The sequence below is a fragment of the Annulohypoxylon truncatum genome, assembly GCF_022578515.1.
Source record: "Annulohypoxylon truncatum strain CBS 140777 unplaced genomic scaffold F4807scaffold_53, whole genome shotgun sequence".
Taxonomy (NCBI): Eukaryota; Fungi; Ascomycota; class Sordariomycetes; order Xylariales; family Hypoxylaceae; genus Annulohypoxylon; species Annulohypoxylon truncatum.
This window is the reverse complement of record NW_025953839.1, coordinates 81,060-102,568: the sequence shown is the minus strand read 5'-3', so window position 1 is coordinate 102,568 and position 21,509 is coordinate 81,060. Positions and strand designations below refer to the sequence as shown.

At 49.6% G+C, this 21,509-nt stretch overlaps 8 protein-coding genes across 8 annotated transcripts; 3 read left to right on the top strand and 5 right to left on the bottom strand.

Moving 5' to 3' along the window:
* Positions 1-315: 315 nt before the first annotated feature.
* F4807DRAFT_446265 (Neutral/alkaline nonlysosomal ceramidase) lies at positions 316-2,632 on the bottom strand. The gene has a single exon (XM_047999804.1). The coding sequence runs from the start codon at positions 2,316-2,318 to the stop codon at positions 531-533; it is 1,788 nt and encodes a 595-aa protein (XP_047849188.1). The 5' UTR covers positions 2,319-2,632; the 3' UTR covers positions 316-530.
* A 244-nt stretch (positions 2,633-2,876) lies between these two features.
* Positions 2,877-3,891, top strand: F4807DRAFT_446264 (Pre-mRNA-splicing factor SPF27). The gene is made up of 2 exons (XM_047999803.1): positions 2,877-3,025; positions 3,117-3,891. The coding sequence occupies exons 1-2, from the start codon at positions 2,986-2,988 to the stop codon at positions 3,710-3,712; spliced, it is 636 nt and encodes a 211-aa protein (XP_047849187.1). The 5' UTR covers positions 2,877-2,985; the 3' UTR covers positions 3,713-3,891.
* A 183-nt stretch (positions 3,892-4,074) lies between these two features.
* F4807DRAFT_454498 (camp-dependent protein kinase regulatory subunit) lies at positions 4,075-5,508 on the bottom strand (the record flags this gene model as incomplete). Its single annotated transcript, XM_048000587.1, has 2 exons — positions 4,075-4,779; positions 4,831-5,508. 2 exons carry the CDS (start codon positions 5,506-5,508, stop codon positions 4,075-4,077), a joined length of 1,383 nt encoding a protein of 460 aa, XP_047849186.1.
* Positions 5,509-7,852: 2,344 nt separating this feature from the next.
* On the bottom strand, positions 7,853-9,866 carry F4807DRAFT_446252 (uncharacterized protein). The gene is made up of 3 exons (XM_047999802.1): positions 9,349-9,866; positions 8,509-9,277; positions 7,853-8,447 (listed from the first exon to the last, which is right to left on the bottom strand). Exons 1-3 carry the CDS (start codon positions 9,561-9,563, stop codon positions 8,091-8,093), a joined length of 1,341 nt encoding a protein of 446 aa, XP_047849185.1. The 5' UTR covers positions 9,564-9,866; the 3' UTR covers positions 7,853-8,090.
* F4807DRAFT_446251 (phytanoyl-CoA dioxygenase) lies at positions 9,867-11,146 on the top strand. Its single transcript, XM_047999801.1, has one exon. It carries the CDS (start codon positions 9,982-9,984, stop codon positions 10,981-10,983), a length of 1,002 nt encoding a protein of 333 aa, XP_047849184.1. The 5' UTR covers positions 9,867-9,981; the 3' UTR covers positions 10,984-11,146.
* Positions 11,147-11,455: 309 nt separating this feature from the next.
* F4807DRAFT_446250 (uncharacterized protein) lies at positions 11,456-15,333 on the bottom strand. The gene is made up of 5 exons (XM_047999800.1): positions 14,934-15,333; positions 14,517-14,855; positions 13,320-13,360; positions 13,098-13,261; positions 11,456-13,035 (listed from the first exon to the last, which is right to left on the bottom strand). Exons 1-5 carry the CDS (start codon positions 14,981-14,983, stop codon positions 11,971-11,973), a joined length of 1,659 nt encoding a protein of 552 aa, XP_047849183.1. The 5' UTR covers positions 14,984-15,333; the 3' UTR covers positions 11,456-11,970.
* Positions 15,334-16,235: 902 nt separating this feature from the next.
* Positions 16,236-18,553, top strand: F4807DRAFT_323811 (RabGAP/TBC). Its single transcript, XM_047995186.1, has 5 exons — positions 16,236-16,268; positions 16,323-16,442; positions 16,502-16,971; positions 17,023-17,888; positions 17,935-18,553. The coding sequence occupies exons 2-5, from the start codon at positions 16,423-16,425 to the stop codon at positions 18,190-18,192; spliced, it is 1,614 nt and encodes a 537-aa protein (XP_047849182.1). The 5' UTR covers positions 16,236-16,268; positions 16,323-16,422; the 3' UTR covers positions 18,193-18,553.
* On the bottom strand, positions 18,554-20,527 carry F4807DRAFT_323784 (NADH oxidase). Its single transcript, XM_047995185.1, has one exon. It carries the CDS (start codon positions 20,321-20,323, stop codon positions 18,914-18,916), a length of 1,410 nt encoding a protein of 469 aa, XP_047849181.1. The 5' UTR covers positions 20,324-20,527; the 3' UTR covers positions 18,554-18,913.
* Positions 20,528-21,509: the final 982 nt, after the last annotated feature.

The following is a 21,509-nucleotide window of genomic DNA, read 5'->3' as shown; positions in this document are numbered from 1 at the left end:
GGTGAGTTTTTCGACTACGGCGTAGTTCCGCTCGAGTCTGAGGTTATTCCTCGGATTGGCACCGACAAATTTCGCCGTTACTGACCTACCCTTTTGGTACGTATCTTCTACATCCTGCTTGACCTGTCCGAACTTTCTAAAGATCGGTGGGGAATCATGGATGACTGCAGGTATGAAGCTAAGACTTCGATTGCTGTTATCCGGTGGCTCCGGCCCTACAGGTGGTCGGCTGCTAGCCGACGAATCTAGGTAAGGTATCCAGGATAAGGTAACGTTGATGTAGGCTGCCAAGGTATGAGGCCCATACAGTGTACTCGCACCTTCGTATCGTTGAATTCTATTTTCCTCATTGTAAGCCGATTTCGGTTTGCATAAAGAACGTTATACATAAATCAAATTTGAGAAGAGAGATGTCCATGGTACGAAGATATTACGACCTAAGACCTATAATGACACTTCGCTGGAGTATCAAGATTGTAAAACACATCGATATATATCGATCAGTGCGAGAATAAAGAATAAAATCGTACTTACCCGTACTCTTCCTCCGTGCTAATATAATGCGTATAGCTATTTGCAGGCCCGCCGAGAACAACTACAGGGGGTGCCGATTGCGCCTCGTTCGAGAATAAAGTCGTGATCTGGTCACTGACAGCATTCCTCCAACGCCGCCCAGCCATCGTAGTCGCCTCTCCCGGACTAACGATGATCACTAGTTGGCCGACGCGGAAGACTTGTACGTCCACCACGTTTGGGGTCCATTGGTACGGGCTGTAAACTTCGCCAACGTCGAGTAAGATGGGCTTAGGAGCATGGCACGCGATTTGCTCCTTTGATGGCGCCTTAAGCATACCACCGACTACACGCCATATTGGCGAGGTATTCGAAGAATTGCTATTATGTTGAGTAAAGTCGAAAGCGCCCGGTCCGTCAGAGGTACCGGCTGCAAAGGAGTAGCCTAATGCAGCAGGGCACGTCATGACTTCTGTTCCGTTAGGTAGCTGAAAGTGGTGGTTTGACATGTTATGAAAAGTGTGGAAGGCTTTGACCCAGCGTCCATGAACTGGATTTGGCGCCGAGTTGAGTTGGTCGTATAGTTTCTTTGCAGGTTCGAATTGACGTTTGCCAATCTCGAAACACGATGATGTTCCTTCATCCTTTTCTCTGAAGAAAGGGCCTCTAGCGTGGCATTTCTGAGATCTGCCATCGCTGCAAGTACTATTTTCAAAACTGCACATTTGCCCTGTGCCGTCTTCACACCATGCCCCAAGAACATTAGGACTAGTGTCACCGACGTTCGCCTGAGAGAAGCCGGCAACGAATCCCTCGGCGGCAGTCTCATCATTGAGGACATTCTTCTCAAATAAGTACGCAGCCACACCTTTGTTATCACCAGATATCAATGTGTTGTTCCCAAGCACGGAGGTGCCGTGAGTAGGGAACCAGGTCAGGACACCAATATTTTTGCCATCAGATGTCCGCTGGAATTTCAGTAGGGTTAAGTCCTTATCCACAGACCCATCATCTTCGGAACTGACATTATATCTCGCGCGTTCCTCCTCCGGGTTTGCGAGATACGCGAAAAGGCTGCGGTTGATGTTGGCTCCAAATACTTTAGTAGATCCGACACTAAGACGTCCTGGTGCGAGACTTTCATGAGCACGGCGAATGGATAGGAGTGCCCCGTCAACTATAGCTCTATAACTCTGTCGATCAAAACCCTTGCTTGTGATCTGAGGCAAAAGGTAGTTGAGCCAAGCCCCAGGACCTGAGTGAGAATGAGTACCGGTCACAGCTAAGTTGTGGTGGCCATAATTATCATATTCAGGCCCAAGGTCACGTAAGCCTGATAGGATGCCATATCGAACTGCTGTGTCACCGGACTGGGTATCTAAGACAAGGTATACGAAGCTATCGGATGGGTTGGCAGGATCAGCTACGATGAAGGTTCTAGAATAGAGACGTTGTCGTAAACCAGTTCCGATTTGGTGCGGGTCTGCATATCCCATCATGTTAATCTCAACGCAAGGGCCAGTTATATCAGCCTTTCCCACTCCGATTAGATATTCATCGCCCTGGGACGTTTCTGTCGTTGAGTCCTGCTCAAGGTGAATGCCCTTCCAGAACTTCGATGTCCACCCATCGATTACCGAACCATTCAGTTTAAAAGTCGCTAGTAGTAAGATTATTGCAACAGATATTATGATAAAGTTGATTCTAGAAAGGATAGGACGAGGAGCACTGCCGGCGTTATCCCGTCGTGGGTCCGGGGACGGCGAGGAGTCGCCGGCTTTCCTACTTTGCTTGCTCCCCCACATCTTGGCCGAAGGTATCTATAGACGAGACCCGATATTCCTAATATCTAGGTAGAGATGAACCGCCTAGAGGATGGCAAGCGAGTCATTCAACGCAACAACCATGAGATCTGTCGTGGCGGTTGCATGGAACAAAATGTGCGTCAGGTCCATTCCAGGGTTTGAACATTCAACAATTCAAAGCTGGGGAAATGCGTAGTCGTTTGATAAAGTCTTCCAGACAAATTCCAATGAATATTGAAGGTTCTAAGGGTCCTAAGGGTTCGTTGGTTATATCAGATCCACTAAGGAACCCAATTATGTAAAGTAGATGATGCCTTCTTTCACTTACCGCGCAGGTACAACGCATCCGACTCTGAGACGAGTACGTCATTGGAAGCCTCCAGCCAGACCCCTGCTATGCCACTCCACTCAGACGGACTCCGCTGTGACTGCCGTTCCCGACTAGCTCCACTTCTTGTGCATTAGCCACAGCTGCCGCCAGGTGTTGTCTCCTTACGTTTTATCGAACATTTGCAACGATAACGATAACGATATCGAAATTCCCGTCGCGAAAGCTATCACTTTCAAATCTATTTTCAGTATTTACCTTTCAATTGGCGACAATATACCTACTCAATATCAAGACACCTACCTACGCAAAAACCCAGAAGCCAAATACCGTGCCAAAATGACGTCCATACGCACCACCGTCCACGAATCCCTCCCATGTAAGCCGCCCTCTCCCATCCCATCCCATCTCACACCACACCACTCACTCTCCTCCACCCCAAAACAACCAACTAACACGCGCACACTTAGACGTCGACCCAGAACCGACCCCCGCCGAGCGCGCAGCAGCCGAATCCCTCATCGCAGCCGAAGCCTCAACCTCCTCATCCACCTCTCCCAATCCCAAACCCACACTCCCACCCCTCCGCACGCCAACCTTCAGCCCCCTAATGACCGCCGAGCTATCACGCATCGAATCCAAACAACCGCTCCAAGCCATCGACCTCTCGCGGTACGAAGCCCCCCCTTCCCCTCCCTCCTCACCATCCGCCACCAACCCGCGCACCCTCGAATCCTCGCTGCGCCGAGCCTACACAGCCTCGACCTACCTACGCGGCAGGCAAGCACACCTGCAGCTCCTCGACGCCTACGGCAAGAACGCGTGGCTGGTGGGCAACTGGCAGCTCGAGGCCGAGGTGCAGGCGCTCGAGCGCGACCTGGCCGCGTCCAAGCGCGAGATCGACCTGGTGAATATTCAGCGCCGGCGCCTGCAGGACGACGTCGGCGGCGAGCTGCGCGGCCTCGACGACACCTGGAAGCGCGGCGTGAGCAGGGTGCTCGAGACCGAGATCGCGACCGAGCAGTTGAGGCAGCAGGTTTTGGAGAAGCAGAGGGGCGGTGGGTGAATTTGTTGGTGAAAAGTTATGGTTGCGGAAGAATACGATTATATGGTTTTAGACGGTCGAGGATTTAATCCAACAATGATACCTACGGACCTTCTAAAGACGAGGATAAACAGAATAAAATACTAGGGCATTACGGATGGATATAGGAGAGTCAATGTCTATTACAAGGCGATTCCGGCATTAATAACAATGCTTCTAATACGGTATCAATGAATATCATAAAACCTATTTAACAAGGAAAACGAGGGTAATTCCGAGAACGCCTCCTCCGAAAAGAATGCTGCCATCCGTCTACACTACTTCCTGTTCCGGAGTATCATGTATCTGATCTTCACTTCTGTGCACTCCAAATGTGTAATCGATTAGGATGACGCGTGTAAGGGGTCAACGTCTTCAACCCCCGACTTGACACCCACGTATCTAGTTCTTCTCATAATACTCTCCACGGGCCCAAGTAGCCTCTGAAATGCGGTCTTGCCTAACGTCGCAACCTTCACCTCGGTCGAACTGATTACGTCCGCCGCTCGGGGCTTGTCGTCTAGGAGCGCAAGCTCACCGAAGAAATCGCCCTTCTTATAATGCTTAACAGACTGTGATCCGCCATCCTTGTATGCATCTGCCTCGCCATCTTCTAGCAGGAAGAACGATTTCCCAATGTCACCCTGCTTGATAATTGTGTAGCCTTTCGGGAACTTCTTGGTCTCTAGCGCGTCGGCAATCTTCGACCTCTCGTAAGGCGTAAGGGAAGAAAGGAGCGGCACCTCCTCCAGGAAGCTCTCATATAATCGCCTGCGCGCGAACGTAGACTCCATGAGAATACGACGGAACGTGACGCGATCAAGCGCCCATAAATTACATCCAGCCTCGGCAGAAATAACGGTGGCAGCTCTTGGCGCATTGTACATCAAGGCCAATTCACCAAAAGAACCTCCAGATTGAATGTTGCCTACTTTGTTTCCCATTCCGTCTGGACCTGGCTGTAATGCGCCGGCGTTATTGACATATACATCGAAAGACCCTTTCTCGACAATGTAGAAGTAGTCACCCGCATCGCCTTGGGTGATGACCTACGCGAACGTTAGAATTAAACGATATATATGGAAATATGTTAATCATACCTTGATATCTTTAGCCGGGATGGGCTTTTCTTGCAAAGCGCCTAGGATCTGAGCGTTTTGCTCATCATCAAGATGGCTAAACAAGAAGTTGTTCTCGATAGCCTTCTTCAGCCTCTGTAATTGTTCTGGTGTTTTAGGATACGACGGAGGAGTCCAGTTATCATTGACGTCTGCTACTGGCTTCAGCGACTCGGCGGAGACAGAAGTGCGGCGTCCGAAATTGTACTGGGCTGGGTAGCTATCGGGGTTTGGCGGTGTTCGCATAGAAGACGGAGGTCCATCTACCAGCCCATCGCCTCCAAACGGGCCACGGAAAGGCGCGCCTGATGTATTGTGGGCACCGAACCGTGGAGTCGTGGGAGAAGTAATCGTGTCGTTCTCATCTTCCTCCACAACATTAAGTAGACCTCCAGACGGTCCACTGCTAGCTTCAGCTTTAGTGCCGTCACCACCAAAAGGGTTTGAGTTTGCCCCGAAAGGGCTCGTGAAAGCAGTTCCCGACATAACACTGGTTTTACGAGTTGATGAAGGATGTCGCGTCAAGTGAGCAGCCCGTTCGTCTGCGAGACGTCGGAGGAAATAGTCGGAACAGAATTGTAGAATATCGGACGGGTTCTTGAGTCGAATCTGGCTTACGAGGGATTCTATTTCTATCTGGTAAGCAGCAGGCAGAGACATAGTGCATAAGGCAAGAAGGCAAAACTAAGGCAACAAACGGATATCTTAATGCCTGAATAAAAGAAGGATGTGATTTAGTAAATAACAGGATGCGTGCTAGATGGAAGATTTCGGGATGTAACGAAGGAAGCGAAAGCTATGTTGTATTATTTATTACCTACTAGGTAGGGTTGATCTCAGGGGATGCGCATGCAGGATTCGCTCTCTTGCCGACTAGTAATATAAATTCTGGCGAAAGCTCAGGCTATTCATAATCCAGCTAGGATCAGACGATGGCTTTCCTCCTGGGTAGTGGATGATGAATAGAAACCGAAAAATGCCAGGGTGCTAAATGAAGGTGGATGTGGTATGTGCTACACAAGACAAGGCTATGCCCCAAATTGTAGGGACAATGCGATTGGGAAAGATTGCAAGTGCGGCGTAAGCAAGTAGTTATTCCAACGGCCATTAACAAGTTTAGAACAAGATAGACTCCAAAAGGTAGGTATGCTCGTCGAATAACAGGAAAACGACAGCTGAATGAACCAAGACAGCTTAAAGGAGGTAAAATGATAGAAAAATGGCTATGAAGGATGGAGATACAGCTAAAGGTAAAGACACATTCACTTACTATTCAAGTACACAATTGACACGATTACCTTTGCTCGTATCTAACCCTTGGAGACCAAGGCCGATGACGATACTCGTGTATAGTCCACTCTTATCAAAGTAGAAAGTCAGCTCCAGGCGGCTGAGGTAGGATGGATACTGTCGACGGAGATGGATAGAAATGAGGAGGGGTAGAAGCAAAGACGATCAATCCCTTTACCACTGAATGTGACTGTGGCTATGTGTGTAACAGCTAGGTATAGCGATTCTTTGAACAGATCTAACAGGAGGATGATATGATAGATTTCGGTATAATCGTACTGAAGTTTCGGATTGTCCGTGGCAAAAGAGTGACGATTTGAGAGGGGGGACGAGTTCTTGGGTTTGGGACTGGAAAGAAGATCATTGAATTGCGCTTAACCTCTTAGCCCTTGAGACTTTGGGGGGGAGTGGGGCATATCAAGGACGCCATTCCCCAGTTAAAGCTCAGTAGAGGCCTTTATTTGGCCCCAGCTCCTTTTTCCTTAAAGCTTCTTTGCATTCTTCGCAGCTTCCAGAAGGGAGCACAGACCCCCAGGGTATCCGTGTCGCCAGATAGGTACCTGCTATCTGCAGCTTTCCAGCACAGCTGAGTGCGTACCTAGGAATTGGTATCTGATGTACCGACCCACGTACCTAACGTATCAATTTAACAGCCATTGTTTATGCCGTTGATATGATGCAACCCAAATTAGCTGCTACTAGGAGGTACTAGGTACTTCGTAGGTAAAGGAAATTAAATAAATACACCCTGGGGAGCACGAGATTAATTCGGAATTATGATCGAAAAATAGTGAAAAAGATTCATAAATGTAGGATAACTTTGCAACTCTAATCGCATATTTCAAGAGATGTACTTGCCATGTTGTTGCCGCCAGCCGTGTAGGGCAAACAATGAGTCCGTCTTTGTGAAACCTGTTAGTCTTTAGGCGGAAGGGGGTTTGTTTTTCAGATCGGGATTGCCCATGTTCCTTCCTCCTTCTGGAAACACTCTGTTGGCCCGAGCTCCTAACTGCCAAAATAAAGCTGACAAGGGCTTATTCTTACCTCTCTAACCCTCATAATGTACCTATTCTAGACATTTTCTTTGACATGCCTATAGACGTAAGATGACTTCTTATTCTTTAAACATTAATTTGAAATAACAACCACACCGCTTACTCTCCTCCACCACAGATTATTAGCTTGATCAGTCATAATGAATTCGCTCTTAGGGTGTGATGTTCGAGTTCGACGCTGTTCACATGCAAAGTCAAAGCTATGATTCGTCGACGCAAAGATTGAGTCATCACTCACCCGATACATCAGCATGGGGCATATGTACATACTGATATGGGTGTATTCTTAGAAACAGCCCTATATGGTATTATAATGGGAATCAGCTATTCGCTATGATATGCATTACTCTAATTGCTTACTCACAGTTCCGTACCCGCCCTGCCCGTCCTGCCCGTCTCACTCAGGAATTTGCTTTTTGCAACCTCACGTAAGCGTACCCTAGCCTATCAATCGTTTAGTGCGACGGGAACCGGCAGATAGCCGCCAGTTCATTCGCCTGTCAGCTATATTCAGCTCTTGAGTATAGCCCATAATAATGTGATATATGACGAGCTGTTCTTACGGTTACTTGAATATTTGTACGGCTACATGCTTGAACAGTCAACCTATGATGGTCACATCTTAGTAATTTGTAGACTATTGTTGAAGAGATTTGGTATCGTATGATGTATATTAGGCCGGAGACTCCGATGGAGCCTCAATATTTGACATGTGTTATTGTGAAGAGTTGACGTTAAAAATGGAAGTTGTCTGATAATTCTATTCAAGCCGCAGGCTCTTAACTAGGTACCACTACCACTATACGCCAATAGGCCCCTTTACTTTTGCTAGTTTCCCCTCTATCACCATGTCGAATAAAAAACAATTAAGAATCTGCCATGTAGATGTATGTATACTCACGCCTCAGCCGCTATCTTCTCCTCTTTTCGGCGTTGCTCCTCCTCTAGTATTTCTCGGTGTCTATGCGCAGCCTCTCCAACAGCTTTCACACCCTTCTTCCTCTGCCTCTCCTCGTAGAGGTCCCTGCTTTTCATGATACGTTGCACGATAGTGCCGGCATTAACATCCTGGAACTCATGACTAGGGATCTCCTGGAAGATGCCCAATTCCTTGGGCGCCATGTATGGGTCGTACGAAAGCGGCATAAACGATGTAGGACCGTGGTATACGGCATCAGGAGTACCCCACGGAGAACTCGTGAGGTACGATTTCGTTGGCGAGAATGGGGCACCAAATATGACGGCATTGACATACTATTAAATACAGTCAGCAACGTCTCATTGGAAACAAATTAAAATAAACAAGATTACAAACACGACACTGAAGCACGCAGAGGCCGCGCTCGTAGATATTCATAATGGGATAGTTAACTCCTTTCCAGGAGTTGATAACCTCGTCATCGTGCACCCCAGAAATCACAAAGACCGGGCCATAGTCCGCACCCTTGCCACGGCGCTCGTTGACGGCCTGTTGGTCATACCAGCCCTCCTTCCTCGCCAGTTTCTCCTCTGTCAGGGCAACTTGGCGAAGAAATTCGATATGCCCGCTAGAAAATAGATCGAACCCTCCGTCGACGTAGACAACTCTCTGGCCAGGTTTAGGACCTTGTCCTATGAGTAATGGACGGAATGAGCCTTTCTCTTCCGTAGCATCGGTCTTCGCGGCCTTGGAGGCGGACCAGAAGAACACACCCGCACCTGGATTTTTGCCGCTCTCGTCGGTCGCGTACTGATGAATACGCTTTAGCATAGCATCTCCCTCCGCTTTCTTCTCGGCTTCGGTACCGCTGCCCTCTTCACCCGCAATCACCTTTTCTAACGACTTGATGAAGTGCGTCCTGGTGCACAGCAACATGCGACCAACAAGATCGGTCGTCGATATACTAGGCGTACGCTTCACAACCTTGAAGCGACCGGCCGCTTTCACGAAACGGTAACAATCCTCGCCGCTGCTATCTGAGGTGATATCGTCTCCATGTACCACGTACTTGCAACCGAAGTGACTTATGAAGTCTAGCTGCGTGACGTACGGCGCATATGCGACAGATCGGGTAACCCAGCGACAAGCGTCGACGGCGGAGAGTCTTTTTCTCATATAAAATCCAGGATCAGCAGAACGCTCCTCAGAATACGATCTGGGAAGAGCTATCCGTACCGTTCCCGCAGATTCATGACTGTCGGGCCTTTGTTTTCTAAGATGGCCTCGTCAGAGTGCACACCGACATACAGCTCCGTGCCGAGTTGGCGGGCCTGCAGCATCGCACCGGCATGGCCATGGTGGAAGAAATCCCAACATCCGTCAACCCAGATACGATCGTCCAAAAGCTCCGGGGCTGGTGGTCCAGAGAGGACCTCTTGTTCTGAACTCATGGTAAGGCACGCTTAACCACCTAATAGGCAGTGAACAACGGTTCCAAGAAAAGGGGAATGTTGAAGTTAGGTACCTGAAGAACAAAGAAAGTTGTCCCGATGCGCAATGTACATGTGCAAGTCTAAAGTGAACCTAATCGGCTAGAGTTGCCGAGCATGGATGTTGGGTAAGAAGTAAGTCCCGACACTGTCTAATGTGCCTTGTTAAACCGCAATTTCTACCGTGTCCCACACGGTCTATCACGACCCCTCATCTCGGCTCCCTTATCGACAAGAGCCCCGAGCTAAAGCTCCGTGACCCCACCATCGCATGCCGCCGACATCATCCAACTCCAACCGATCGCCATTGCCCATCCCCGTCTCAAAGCTATTCCCTGTACCGTAAAAGCTACCCTACTTACGTCCTAACCCATAAACCATGTCCTCCTCACCACCCGCCTCAACGGGGGGCCTAACCCCCGACCAACTCACCTCCTTCTGGCGGGACGGGTACCTCATCATCCCGCACGCCCTCCCGCCCACCACAGTGCAAGCCCTGCTCTCCGAGACCCACGCGCTGCTAGACGACTTCTCGCTCGCAGACCACCCCATGACGCGCTTCAGCACGGGCGAGAAGTCCGCGCACGTCGGCGACGACTACTTCCTAACCTCCGGCGACAAGATCCGCTTCTTCTTCGAAGAAGACGCGTTCGACGCCTCGGGCTCCCTCACCAAGCCCAAGGCGCAGGCCATCAACAAGATCGGCCACTACCTGCACGCGCTCTCGCCCCCCTTCGCCTCGCTGCTCGACCCGGCGCTGAACCCGGACCTGCTCGGCGCCGCGTCGAGCGGGGGCAGCGTGGCAGCGGGCCGCAAGGAGAGCCAGCCGGCGGCGGTGGCGCGCGCGCTCGGGTTCCGCGACCCGCGCTGCCTGCAGAGCATGGTGATCTGCAAGCAGCCGGAGATCGGCGGCGCGGTGCCGCCGCACCAGGACTCGACCTTCTTGTACACGGACCCGCCGTCGGCCGTGGGCTTCTGGTACGCGCTCGAGGACGCGACCGCCGAGAACGGGTGCCTGAGCTTCCTGCCGGGCAGCCACCGGTGGGCGCCCGTGCGACAGCGGTTCGCGCGCGCGAAGGCTGGTGGTACTGAATTTATAGATAACGAGGGGCCGCGGTTCCCGCCGGGGGAGGAGTACGGAGAGAAGGAGGAGAAGGAGGCGGGTGAGGGTAAGGATGGCGAGTATGTGATGGGCGAGGTTAAAGCTGGAGATTTGGTCTTGATACATGGAAACTTGCTGCATAAGAGCGAGAGGAACTTGAGCCAGAAGGGGCGGATTATCTACACGTTCCATGTTATCGAGGGCGAGGGGACTAAGTATGACGAGCGGAACTGGCTCCAACCGCCTGCGGAAGGGTTCACGCGGCTTTATAGAGATTAAAAAGAAGAGAGACGGGAATGTTTGTATCGAGTAGGGCACTATGGGGTTGTATTTCTTAAAGCTCTACGCTAGCCAATGTATATCATTATGTAATATCCTTGCCTACTTTCTGTTTTTATGAATATACAAGAGTTTGCAGATTTGTACACAGCTTTAACTACTCCACAGCCCCTATATTGTATGGCAAACCTGAGTTAATGCGAGATATAGATACTAATTATTCGCAATGTAATACCATTGTAGAATCTATGCCATACCTACCTAGGTAGAAACTTACTTATTCAACATGCGTTTTAGATGACGGAGCAGGTAGGAAACGGTATCCAAACTCCTTCATTTAAACTGAATCGTTACTAGAGTAGAAGGAAAATAACCTTGTAGGGATGCCATTGAAATGCCAAGATAAACGCTTTTAACTCATAATCCAATATCAAATCTCATATTTCACATTCTCAAGCATCAACACAGTTGCATTTGCAATAGGCATCGCGTTTATTACGGGCTATAGCAAAGAACCCCTTTTACATACAATTGGGTTCGACCACCCATCCGTGTAACGATGGAACTGTCCGAGTGAAATCGTAAAAGCCAGCACTAGCCAGTGAACCGGGCCCCTCTGAAATGCCAAGTCGTATCTGCAGAGAGAAACGCCTATCTCTTCTCCCACCGTAGAAGCCAAGAGGGCCGGGCCATAGATATCCTCGACTGCGAAACTGCGTGATATGGAGCGCGAAAGAGTAAAGTATGGGTACAAGCAAATGACCGTTGTAGAGTGCTGTCATTTGCAAATGTCGAGGGTGGCGAAAGAAAAAATTGATTATGGGCGAGAGCGACGACAGTCGTGTTTGATGCGCATATTGCCGCACGAGGCCTGATCGACTCATGAGCTCCTGAAAGCTTGTGCCAGTGGAATTTCTTCGTTCGTATAAGCACCGCCATGTGGAGAGAGATGTAGGGGCAAAAACAACCCTTTTATTTACGACGGTTCTAGCGGCCGTAAGGGTGAAATCCCCGGCTACCACCTCGTCCTCCACCACGATAGTTTGCGCCAGGTTTGCCCGCATTCTTTGGGCCCGTAGGTGCGTTGGCCGGAGGTGCATGGTTAGGATCGACGGGCCCGGGACTTGACTGATGGGAACCTCTACTACGATGGAATCCCCCGCGGCCTCCTTGGTTAAAGTTGGGCTGGGGAACATCATCATACATGCCTTCCCAGGAGGTTGGATCCCCGCCACCCATATTGCCATAGTTCTGGTTGTATCCCCCACGACCACCACGTCGGCCTCCGCTACCGCGTGTATTAAACATCTGCTGTTGATTGAACTCGTTAAAGCTCTGTTGACTCCCATCACTTTGGGCCTGACCTGGGCTGCCGGCTCCGTTGTTCATCATTTGACTCTGCAACTGCTGCATCTGTTGCATGAGAGCTGGGTTCATGTTGGCCATCGCCGCCATCGGGTTGTTCGGAGAATTCTGACCTCCACCCTGGGCCATCTGCTGTTGGAGTTGCTGCATTTGTTGCATCTGCATCATTTGCATCATGGCAGGGTTCATACCTCCCATCCCCATATTTCGGTTCATGACTATTTGTTGCTGCATCATAGTCATGGCTTGCTGCAATCGCTGCATGTACTGAGCCATCATTTGCGGCGTCATTCCTGCCTGACCTATCTGGTTGGTCATCTGAGTCTGAGTGGTTGTCTGGTCCTCCATTTGGCCGCCCTTTCTGAACTTGCCTCGTCTTGAGGCTTCTTCCTCTTCTCGCATGTTGCCTCGCGGCTGAGCTTTCTTGACTTCGATGGGCTTGCCATGGATCTCTAGGTGTGTACTGAGACACGCCTCGACGCCGACTTCGCTTTCAAAAGTAACGAATCCGAAACCTCTGGGTCGGCCAGTGTCCTTGTCCATCATGAGGGTGGCATCAACAACTCGGCCGAACTGGGCGAAGTAGTCCTTAAATTCGGGCTCAGTCGTGTCCTGGCTGACACCTCCGACAAAAATCTTGCTTGTTTTCTCTTGTTCGTCGCGAGGAATTGCTCGCTTAGGGTCAATCTAGGCATCCTATTAGTTCCAAGTTGATTGAAGCGGTTTCATAAAGCCGTGGCTAAACTTACGATTTTGCCATCCAAGAAGTGTTCCTTGACCATAACAATGTTCACCGTCTTGGGGTCTTTGAACGTGAGAAATCCGAATCCACGGGATCGACCTGTGGCGCCATCCCTCATCACAGTACACTCTGTCACCTCGCCAAATTGGGAGAAGTAATCACGAAGGCTCTCTAAAAGTGAATATTAGTGATCAATTTCGGATGAAAATAGGAAGGGGGGATTCCTTACGATCAGTGGTTTCCCAGTTAAGGCCACCAATGAACATTTTTCTATATGAAAGCCATCGTCAGTATTAGCGCGTCACAAATTATTACGAGATAAAAGAAAAGAAAAATAATCCAGAAAACAAAACAAAAGTGCGTAGTCGACAGAAACAAGTCAGTATATGCAGTTTGAGCAAGGCGCGATGGCCGCTTGGCAAACTCAATAGGCGTATGTGGTTGGCAAGTCCATATAGTCAACCTTCTGGTCTTTTCGTCATCATTTATAGATTGAGCCAGCCGGCCGGAAATCCGAGCAATGAGGGATTGATGTCTAAGAACTGCCGGCTAGTTTCAAGGCCTTCGTTATCAGAGAGCATTGGTATATATATGTAGTCCTCCTCTTGGTTCTTAAACACATCCATAGCAGCTGATGTTGCGTACGTGAAATTTTGTGTGGATATCTTGTGGAATCTTGTAGTTCAGATGGAGGTGATGATGCATGGGCCAGTGGTATAATCCGAGGAGCAAGGCCTAAACAGCACTGCTCAATAGAACAAGACAACGGCAGGGTGATGGCAGGTGATGTCTGATATGTCGAATTTTGTTGTCTCTTTGCTATCGTCAAGCTAGGACATAACTTCGAGCGCTATTCGCTGCCAATTCTTCTTGTTACAGCCTTCAAAGTTATAGTTCTTCGTGGGCTTTATGAGCCTATCCCTGATGAATGGCTACGGAAGGGCAGTAGTAGTGTTCTGTACTGACTATGGTCGACCTTTTATCGTTGGTTTCCTTTTCAAGGAGGCAGAGTGACTCTTCCTTCGTCTTCATCTCCTCTTTCTTCCCTGCAATGTTCCTCTTGCGATCCGGACGGTCGGGGTGCTTCCCCTTTGGCTATGCATTTGAATGTCGACCGACTTGGTACACCATCATCATCACGTCTCCATATCGAAGATAGCTAGCGAGACAGAAACAGTCCTCCTGTTCACCAAAGCCCTCCTAGCTGAAGTCCTAGGGTACCAAAACTCATACTCTTTCGATCACCCAAAGAGTGACTAGGAAGCTTGTACCTCCCAAACCAAAAGCTTTGAGCATCTAAGCATGCTCTGTATACCGATTTGACCTGGTCTTTGAGATGCGAGACGAAGCAGGGCTCTTCTAGGGCCAATGAACTGGCAGAGAACTAGGGCGCAACAAAAACGAGATCTAAAGGGAAAATACTTACCCGTCTTCTTTAGCACTAGGTCCTCGAGTGGTGTGAAATACGGAAGACGAATCATCTTGATGAGAATGAGCTGTGGTAACGGCACCAGTAGGGCCATTGCCCAAGTTAAAGTCAACATCATCGTCATCATCATAGTTGTCATCTTGGTACTCGTCACCATAACCGTTCTCCTCAGTAGTATGAACTACATTGTTGTGTTCCTGCTCGGTCTCGGGTCTACTGTACGACTCTACTGGCTGTTGCTGATTGAACGAAGTAGTAGTAGGAGCAGGGGCAGAGGTCGACGGTTGCGTTGCAGGTGCTGCTGGAATCGTGGCCGGAGCGCCATCATCGTCATATCTACGAACAGTCAGCATGGGCACAAAATGTATACAAAGGTAATTGATGGGAATATTCAATGGCGGGTGTCATCCTTACAGGTCCGCGAAGAGATCTATCTCCAAATTCTCGTTCTCGGCTTCAGCCATGGCGAAAGATGCGCGAAAGATGTCGCGATTTACTTGCTCAACGTGTTTAGGGAAACTCGAAAGTTGTCAAGTGGATGTTGACTTGGATTCGACCTGAAGAATTGAAGTAGAACGGAGAATAGCAATAGTCTAATTCAATCAGTCGACTATGCGATATTCTTATCATGAAAGGGCAAGACTAAGTGAACGATACGGGGAAGGATTACGCATGAAGATTAGTTGAAGGTTGAAGGAAAATATGTGACAAGAAAGGTCGGGTCCGATTGAGGAAGTAATCGGAAGGAAGTAAGTTCAGTGTGGTCGAGGAAAGAATTGTAGGTAGCCTTCTGAATCTTCCCGTCGTAGACACGACATGAGAAATCTTAAGCCAATGGGAGACGCGAGGACTGCGGCAGGCAAACTTTCAACTAGCTAGGTTCGACCGTTGTGCACAGGCCACCGCCCATCATCCAATCAAAAACTAGAAATCTCTGCACTATGTGGGGTTCTCACTTGTGACTACCTACCTTATCAAGCCACAGTCTTTCTCTATCACTTGGGCACATGCAGCTCCAAGAGGTTAGACTACAATCAATTTGATTAGTGCCTTCCGCGGTGAATTACCTAGGTACCTTATTTTAGATTCTTTGTTAATATTTATGGAGCTGGTTTTGATATTAAACCAAAACTACAGATCATATATATAAGGTGATATAATGCTTGATTTACTACTACCTATGTAATTAATCAATAAATCATGTTAGAGAACCAATACCTACTTCACTTCATCTAGTAGTAAATGTGATAGCACCATAGTATACCAAGTACCTAAGTATCACTGAAGTACCTGTGACTGCCGAGGCGTAAGTTGTGGCTTTAAAGTTATCGAGGGGCATAAGGTTACTGCATTAGCTCAACCGTCCGACGTACCTACCATACACTTATAGTAGCAACATCCAGGTATCCCAAGCCTTGGCCCTTGTCAACTTGTCAACGGTTGAATCACATTTCACGCCCAAACAACGATGTCTCCGTGATCGATTGCCAACATTTCCTCTGCTATGTTTTCATCCTCAGGTAGCGGCAAGAAGCCGCCGTCCCAGCAGGTCAGTTCTCCGACGTCAATATCAAAGAGAACAATGTTTCAGAGCTAATAGTGACGTAGGAAATGATCCAAGTCGGTGAGTGCAATCCATTTGCTTCCCTTCACCCTGCACATCATTTCCAATGCGCTTTTGGGCGTTTAATTTCATACCAAAGAAACAAGGTCGCTAATATATTTTCCCCTCTTCGTAGATAGATCTGAGTAGGTCCACATATCCGTGCCACTTCAAAGCTGTCGCAACTAAGATCGAGTTAGGTCGGCTTCGCCTTTCTGGCGTGCTCAAAGAGAAGCCACCCCGAAGAGAGTAGGCCGAGACCCTAATCTAGTCGTTGGCGCTGCATACTCTCATGCGGACATGCTCAAGCTGGATAATCTGTATGTCGATGAAGCTAATATCCTTACGTCCTTTTCTCTAACCTAACGCCCTACACCAGGACTCTATCTGGCTCCTCATCCCGGCCGAGAACTCCTCCATCTTCCTCTTCGCAAAAAAATCGAAGTAGCGACATTAGCTCGCCACCACCGAAGTCCTCGTCTGGATTATCTTCTCCCCCATTGAAAACTTATTTCAGCTTCTTGTCGAATACAAATCGGGATTGGGACGTTGGGGACCCCGAAATGCCTGAAGGCGACGATATGCTTGGATATGAAGACGACGATGGAGATGAATTTGGCCTTCCAAGTTTGTCTAACATGAGACTGCGCTCTCGCCGAGCAGCGGCGGCAGCCCAAAGTAGTTCCTCTTCGCCCTTCCAGACGCCCCTCGATGCTGCGCTCGGTTTGCCAAGTAGGCGTTATTCGAATAGTGCCGACATAGCTATTGAACGACCAGCATCAACTTACCCAATGCCGAAGAAAAGCGAAGGTAAAATCCTTAGACCACAGTATAAAGATATTCTCAAAGGTTAGCCCTATTCCATTTTCTTGGACCGCCCAGGTAGCTCACGCAACTTAGATCCGGCCAATGCTCTGCATCTTATCGACCACCCGGCTACCCCAGCCAATGCAACCCCAAAAGAAATCGATGCCATAAATTCTCGCATAACGAAAATAAATAAGTTCAAGAAGATCCTCCAGGCTAGTACAATACCGTTGATTGATCTCAGAGCCTTGGCGTGGGGTGGTGTTCCAGAAGAAGTTCGGGCTATGACATGGCAACTCCTGTTAAGTTATTTGCCAACCAGCAGCGAAAGGCGTGTCGCGACCCTCGAACGGAAGCGGAAGGAATATCTTGACGGTGTACGTCAAGCTTTCGAGCGGGGTGGGACGAACCCGGCCTCCAGTGGTCGATCAAGAGGTCTCGATGAGGCGATATGGCATCAGATCAGTATAGATGTCCCAAGGACCAATCCTCACATTGAGCTGTATAGCTATGAAGCAACACAGCGGTCGTTGGAACGAATTTTATACCTCTGGGCTATTCGACATCCGGCGAGCGGCTACGTGCAAGGAATTAACGACTTGGTAACTCCCTTCTGGGAGGTTTTTCTAGGTACATATATCACGGATTGCAACATCGAAAGTGGCATGGACCCAGGACAACTACCGAAGGCCGTGCTAGACGCAGTGGAAGCCGACTCTTTTTGGTGCCTGACAAAATTACTCGACGGAATTCAGGATCATTATATCGTTGCTCAGCCTGGCATTCAACGACAAGTTGCTGCGCTCCGGGATCTCACCGCTAGGATCGACGAAGGACTTGCGAAGCACCTTGAAAATGAACATGTAGAGTTTATTCAGTTTAGCTTCCGCTGGATGAACTGCCTCCTCATGAGGGAGATCAGTGTCCGAAATACCATTCGGATGTGGGATACATACCTAGTACGCCACCTCCATTCTCACTTTTTGCGTCGCTAACTATATTTAGGCTGAGGAACAAGGCTTCTCGGAATTTCACTTATACGTCTGTGCGGCATTTCTCGTGAAATGGTCAGCTAAGCTAGTGAAGATGGACTTCCAGGAGATCATGATGTTCCTGCAGGCATTGCCCACTCGCGATTGGACCGAAAAGGATATAGAACTCTTGCTCAGTGAAGCCTACATTTGGCAAAGCCTATTCAAGAATTCGTCTGCACACCTAAGAGGTGGTCCTAGCCGAGCTCCTACGACTAACTTACAGTTGTAACGTCGGAAGTTTGCCCATGTACAGCATTTCACACTATCGATCACTCGAAGAGTTTGGGTTCGGTACGCTCGGGCCAGCGCATACGCAGAACTTATTAGCCAGTAGCTACAGCCATGCCCATTCAACAGGGCCAGTCTACGATTTAGGGTATCCTAGAAATTACTTGTGCCTTCGGTGTATGGAGCAGCCGAACTTATTCACCACAACGGTTTATCACAGCGCGACAACGCATTTACGATCTGACATAACAACGAAATGTCCATTAAACTCTGCTTTGGTCAACTTCTATCCTCATTTCGGCACCTTATGGGAGAAGTTTAAGTCTGGGGCATCCGGCCATCATGGTGGTTGAAAAATACAGAACCTTGCCGTAATAGGATGGTAGGCTGCGATGAGCTACCAAGAAGGCCGATCATTTGTACCTAAGAATGCACATGCGTCTTGAATCGACAAGCAATGGCTAAGAAGAGCTGTCACCCTGATCTAGCGAGCTAAGAACATCTGACACCCCATTCCGAGTGGCCATACGAATCAAGACTTCCCCTCAAGCTAACTGATGGATATGCTCATGCAACCATAACTACCTACTTAGGTACATATAACAACCGAAGATCTTTCTTGATATCTGCAGTGCTGTTATGAGTGTTATTCTCAGTTCTGACGCTCTGCATGCAACCTATGCTCTCTCACAACCCGTCAATCGTGTTATGGCCTCCTGGACTCAAGCTGCCGGTGGTTCTACAACCCCGTAAGGTCTGGGATCGATCGACTCGATCCTAACATGATCAAGCACCTCTCTCTTCGATCTTACCGGGAATGCTGCGACCCATTTGTCAAACCCCTTAAGGAAGCCGTCTATCGAAGCTCCATCCGACGGGTCTATTGGTTGCTGGTTTAGGCTTATCTGGAGCATATGCGCCCCCGCCAACGAAGCGCCTACGGCCCAAGATTCTTCCCCTCCGAGGACGTCTGTGTCGCCAACTAGGGGCTTGATACAGCCCTTCTTTCCACTCCGTAGTATTTCTATCGGCAGCTTCGGTTCCGCCGCGCTCGGGCGTCCAAGGCCGACTCCGTCTAACCCACTCTCTAGCGCGTCTACCATCGCGCCTACGGTCCGGATCCCTCCCGTAAGGAAGGTCCGAGCCCGTTTGACGTGCGGAACCACCAGCTCCGCAAACTCGATGAAGAAGGCTTCGCGCCGGCGCGTACTCTCCTTCTTGTGATGCCACGCGGGTGCCTCATACGTGCCGCCGCTTAACTCGATGATATCGAAGCGGTGCATTTCTAGCAATGACACCAGTTGCGCCGCCTCCTCCGCCGCGAACCCGGCGTCTTGGAACTCGACGCTGTTGATCTTGATCGCGAGCACGAAATCCGGACCCGTCGCGCCGCGCACACCGTCCGCGATTTCCGTGATCAGGCGCGCGCGGTTCGCCAACGAGCCGCCGTAGGAATCGGTCCGGAGATTGGTCGTCGGCGACAGGAACTGCGCGAGCAGGTACCCGTGCGCGGCGTGCAGCTGGATCCCGTCGAAGCCCGCCTTCTCCAAGTACACGGCGGCGCGCACGAACGCGGCCTTGATATGCGCGATCTCGTCTAAGCTCGCCGGATGCGGCTTGCCGAACGCGTACAGCGCACCGATCCCTTTCGTCAGCTGCACGTCCGACGCCGAGACCGGGTTCTCTTGGAGCGCGAACTCGGTCTGGCGGCCCGGGTGGTTTAGCTGCGCGAGGAAGACGGCACCCCCGCGCTTCCCGGCCGCGGCGAGCTTTTGGTACGCGGCGAAGCGCGGGTCGGTGTCAGCACTGGTGTTAGGAGAAGGGAGGGAGGAGGACGGGGAGGGCGCGAGGATCATGTTTCCCGGGGCTTCGAGATGCGTGGGGTCTACGATTATGTTACCGGTCACGATGATCCCCCACCCGCCGTCTCCCCAGTGCCCGTACAAGTCCAGGAGCTGCTGCGTGGGGATTCCGCTCAGATTCATGTCGTCGGGGTCCCAAGTCGCGAAGCGCTCCGTCATGGCGACCTTCATGAATCGGTTCGGCAGGACGGCGGAGGAGAAGGGGAGAGGCAGGGATGAGCCGAGAGGCGAGGCGTCGACGGCCCGGCTGGTGTAACGGGTTGGTGGCATGGTGGTGGCTGAAGTGGTGATAAGTATACTGTGTAAATTTGACAGATGAGAGTGTGGTAGCACAGCCGGAGAGGTGGTACAGACGAGAGAACCTAGCCTTACGCCACCTATGTGTCGTCAAGTCATATCACGACTTTTCACGTGGACATAGAAACGGTTGTTTTTCCACGAGTTGGACTAGTCTTGCTACTTACTTGACACGTACAAGTTACGAGGGGTTACATTTCACTTGTGTCGGGCCAGACCTTCCTAGAGCCGCCAACCCGGAACTGCCTGAATGCGTCGGATCCCATTTTTCGGCAATATGGGGAGTCCATGTGAGGCTCTGCTGTTGGTGGGGATGTATGAGAAGGTATAAATAACATCACAATAGAGGAGGCTAGGTACCTAAGAATACGTATTCGAAGCTCAAAGTTTTGTGTCTATGTCAGTTTGCCCAGCTCGTACGTGACGTGAAAAGAGATATCCAATGCACGCTTGACTAGAGAGCCAGGGCGCTAGGATTACCGTGTCGAATGAAGTATACCTGGGTAACCAGCAACGTCTAACTATCAGGCACCCGGTAGGTAAAGGCATCCATGTGTAGATTACTCAACGACTTGATGATAGCTTATCAATATCAAAGGAATTGTGCGTAAGTCTTACCTAATGAGACTTCCCCCTAACTGGAATAATTGATTGTTGATCAGTTCTATAGGTAGGCAGCTCGTCATCTGAGCTATCATTATTCTCTCAGTGGAAACCCATGGGAATAGCGAGAACAGCATCCCGGTGGGAACTTCTATACGTGTATACGGTTAGACAAGTATTATATTGATGAAGTAGGGTTAGTAATAGTAGACAAATATTCATAGAGTAGGTCATCATCTAATTTGCCCCTAAGGTAATAAAGATCACCATCATCATCACCGGTCTAATAAAGCTAATAGTAGAATAAGAGCCTCCTAATCTTCGTCCCATAGCTTTACTCTCAATTGACGTCGTATATATCGGGAAACGGCACCACAATTTGGAATTATACGGGATTTAGGAGGGTAGGATGCCTTGAAAGCCGAGGAGGGTATGATGATCTGACAATGGAAGCCAAGGGGTGCAACATTTGGAGCAGATAGCTTGGAGTTTCCGATCTCCAATGACCATGCAAGTGCCGATAGGTCAGATTAAGGTGAGATACGGCATGTTGGAG

What these genes read in the sequence shown, in the direction of transcription:
- F4807DRAFT_446265 (XM_047999804.1), bottom strand. Translation starts at nt 2,318, where the DNA reads ATGTGGGGGAGCAAGCAAAGTAGGAAAGCCGGCGACTCCTCGCCGTCC.
- F4807DRAFT_446264 (XM_047999803.1), top strand. Translation starts at nt 2,986, where the DNA reads ATGACGTCCATACGCACCACCGTCCACGAATCCCTCCCAT. An exon ending in CGTCCACGAATCCCTCCCAT is followed by an intron (nt 3,026 to 3,116) that starts GTAAGCCGCCCT and finishes GCGCACACTTAG; the next exon opens with ACGTCGACCCAGAACCGACC.
- F4807DRAFT_446252 (XM_047999802.1), bottom strand. Translation starts at nt 9,563, where the DNA reads ATGAGTTCAGAACAAGAGGTCCTCTCTGGACCACCAGCCCCGGAGCTT. An exon ending in GTCATGAATCTGCGGGAACG is followed by an intron (nt 9,278 to 9,348) that starts GTACGGATAGCT and finishes TATGAGAAAAAG; the next exon opens with ACTCTCCGCCGTCGACGCTT. An exon ending in TCTGCGTGCTTCAGTGTCGT is followed by an intron (nt 8,448 to 8,508) that starts GTTTGTAATCTT and finishes TGTATTTAATAG; the next exon opens with TATGTCAATGCCGTCATATT.
- F4807DRAFT_446251 (XM_047999801.1), top strand. Translation starts at nt 9,982, where the DNA reads ATGTCCTCCTCACCACCCGCCTCAACGGGGGGCCTAACCCCCGACCAA.
- F4807DRAFT_446250 (XM_047999800.1), bottom strand. Translation starts at nt 14,983, where the DNA reads ATGGCTGAAGCCGAGAACGAGAATTTGGAGATAGATCTCTTCGCGGAC. An exon ending in ATAGATCTCTTCGCGGACCT is followed by an intron (nt 14,856 to 14,933) that starts GTAAGGATGACA and finishes GACTGTTCGTAG; the next exon opens with ATATGACGATGATGGCGCTC. An exon ending in CCTAGTGCTAAAGAAGACGG is followed by an intron (nt 13,361 to 14,516) that starts GTAAGTATTTTC and finishes GCTTTCATATAG; the next exon opens with AAAAATGTTCATTGGTGGCC.
- F4807DRAFT_323811 (XM_047995186.1), top strand. Translation starts at nt 16,423, where the DNA reads ATGCTCAAGCTGGATAATCT. An exon ending in ATGCTCAAGCTGGATAATCT is followed by an intron (nt 16,443 to 16,501) that starts GTATGTCGATGA and finishes GCCCTACACCAG; the next exon opens with GACTCTATCTGGCTCCTCAT. An exon ending in GGATGTGGGATACATACCTA is followed by an intron (nt 17,889 to 17,934) that starts GTACGCCACCTC and finishes AACTATATTTAG; the next exon opens with GCTGAGGAACAAGGCTTCTC.
- F4807DRAFT_323784 (XM_047995185.1), bottom strand. Translation starts at nt 20,323, where the DNA reads ATGCCACCAACCCGTTACACCAGCCGGGCCGTCGACGCCTCGCCTCTC.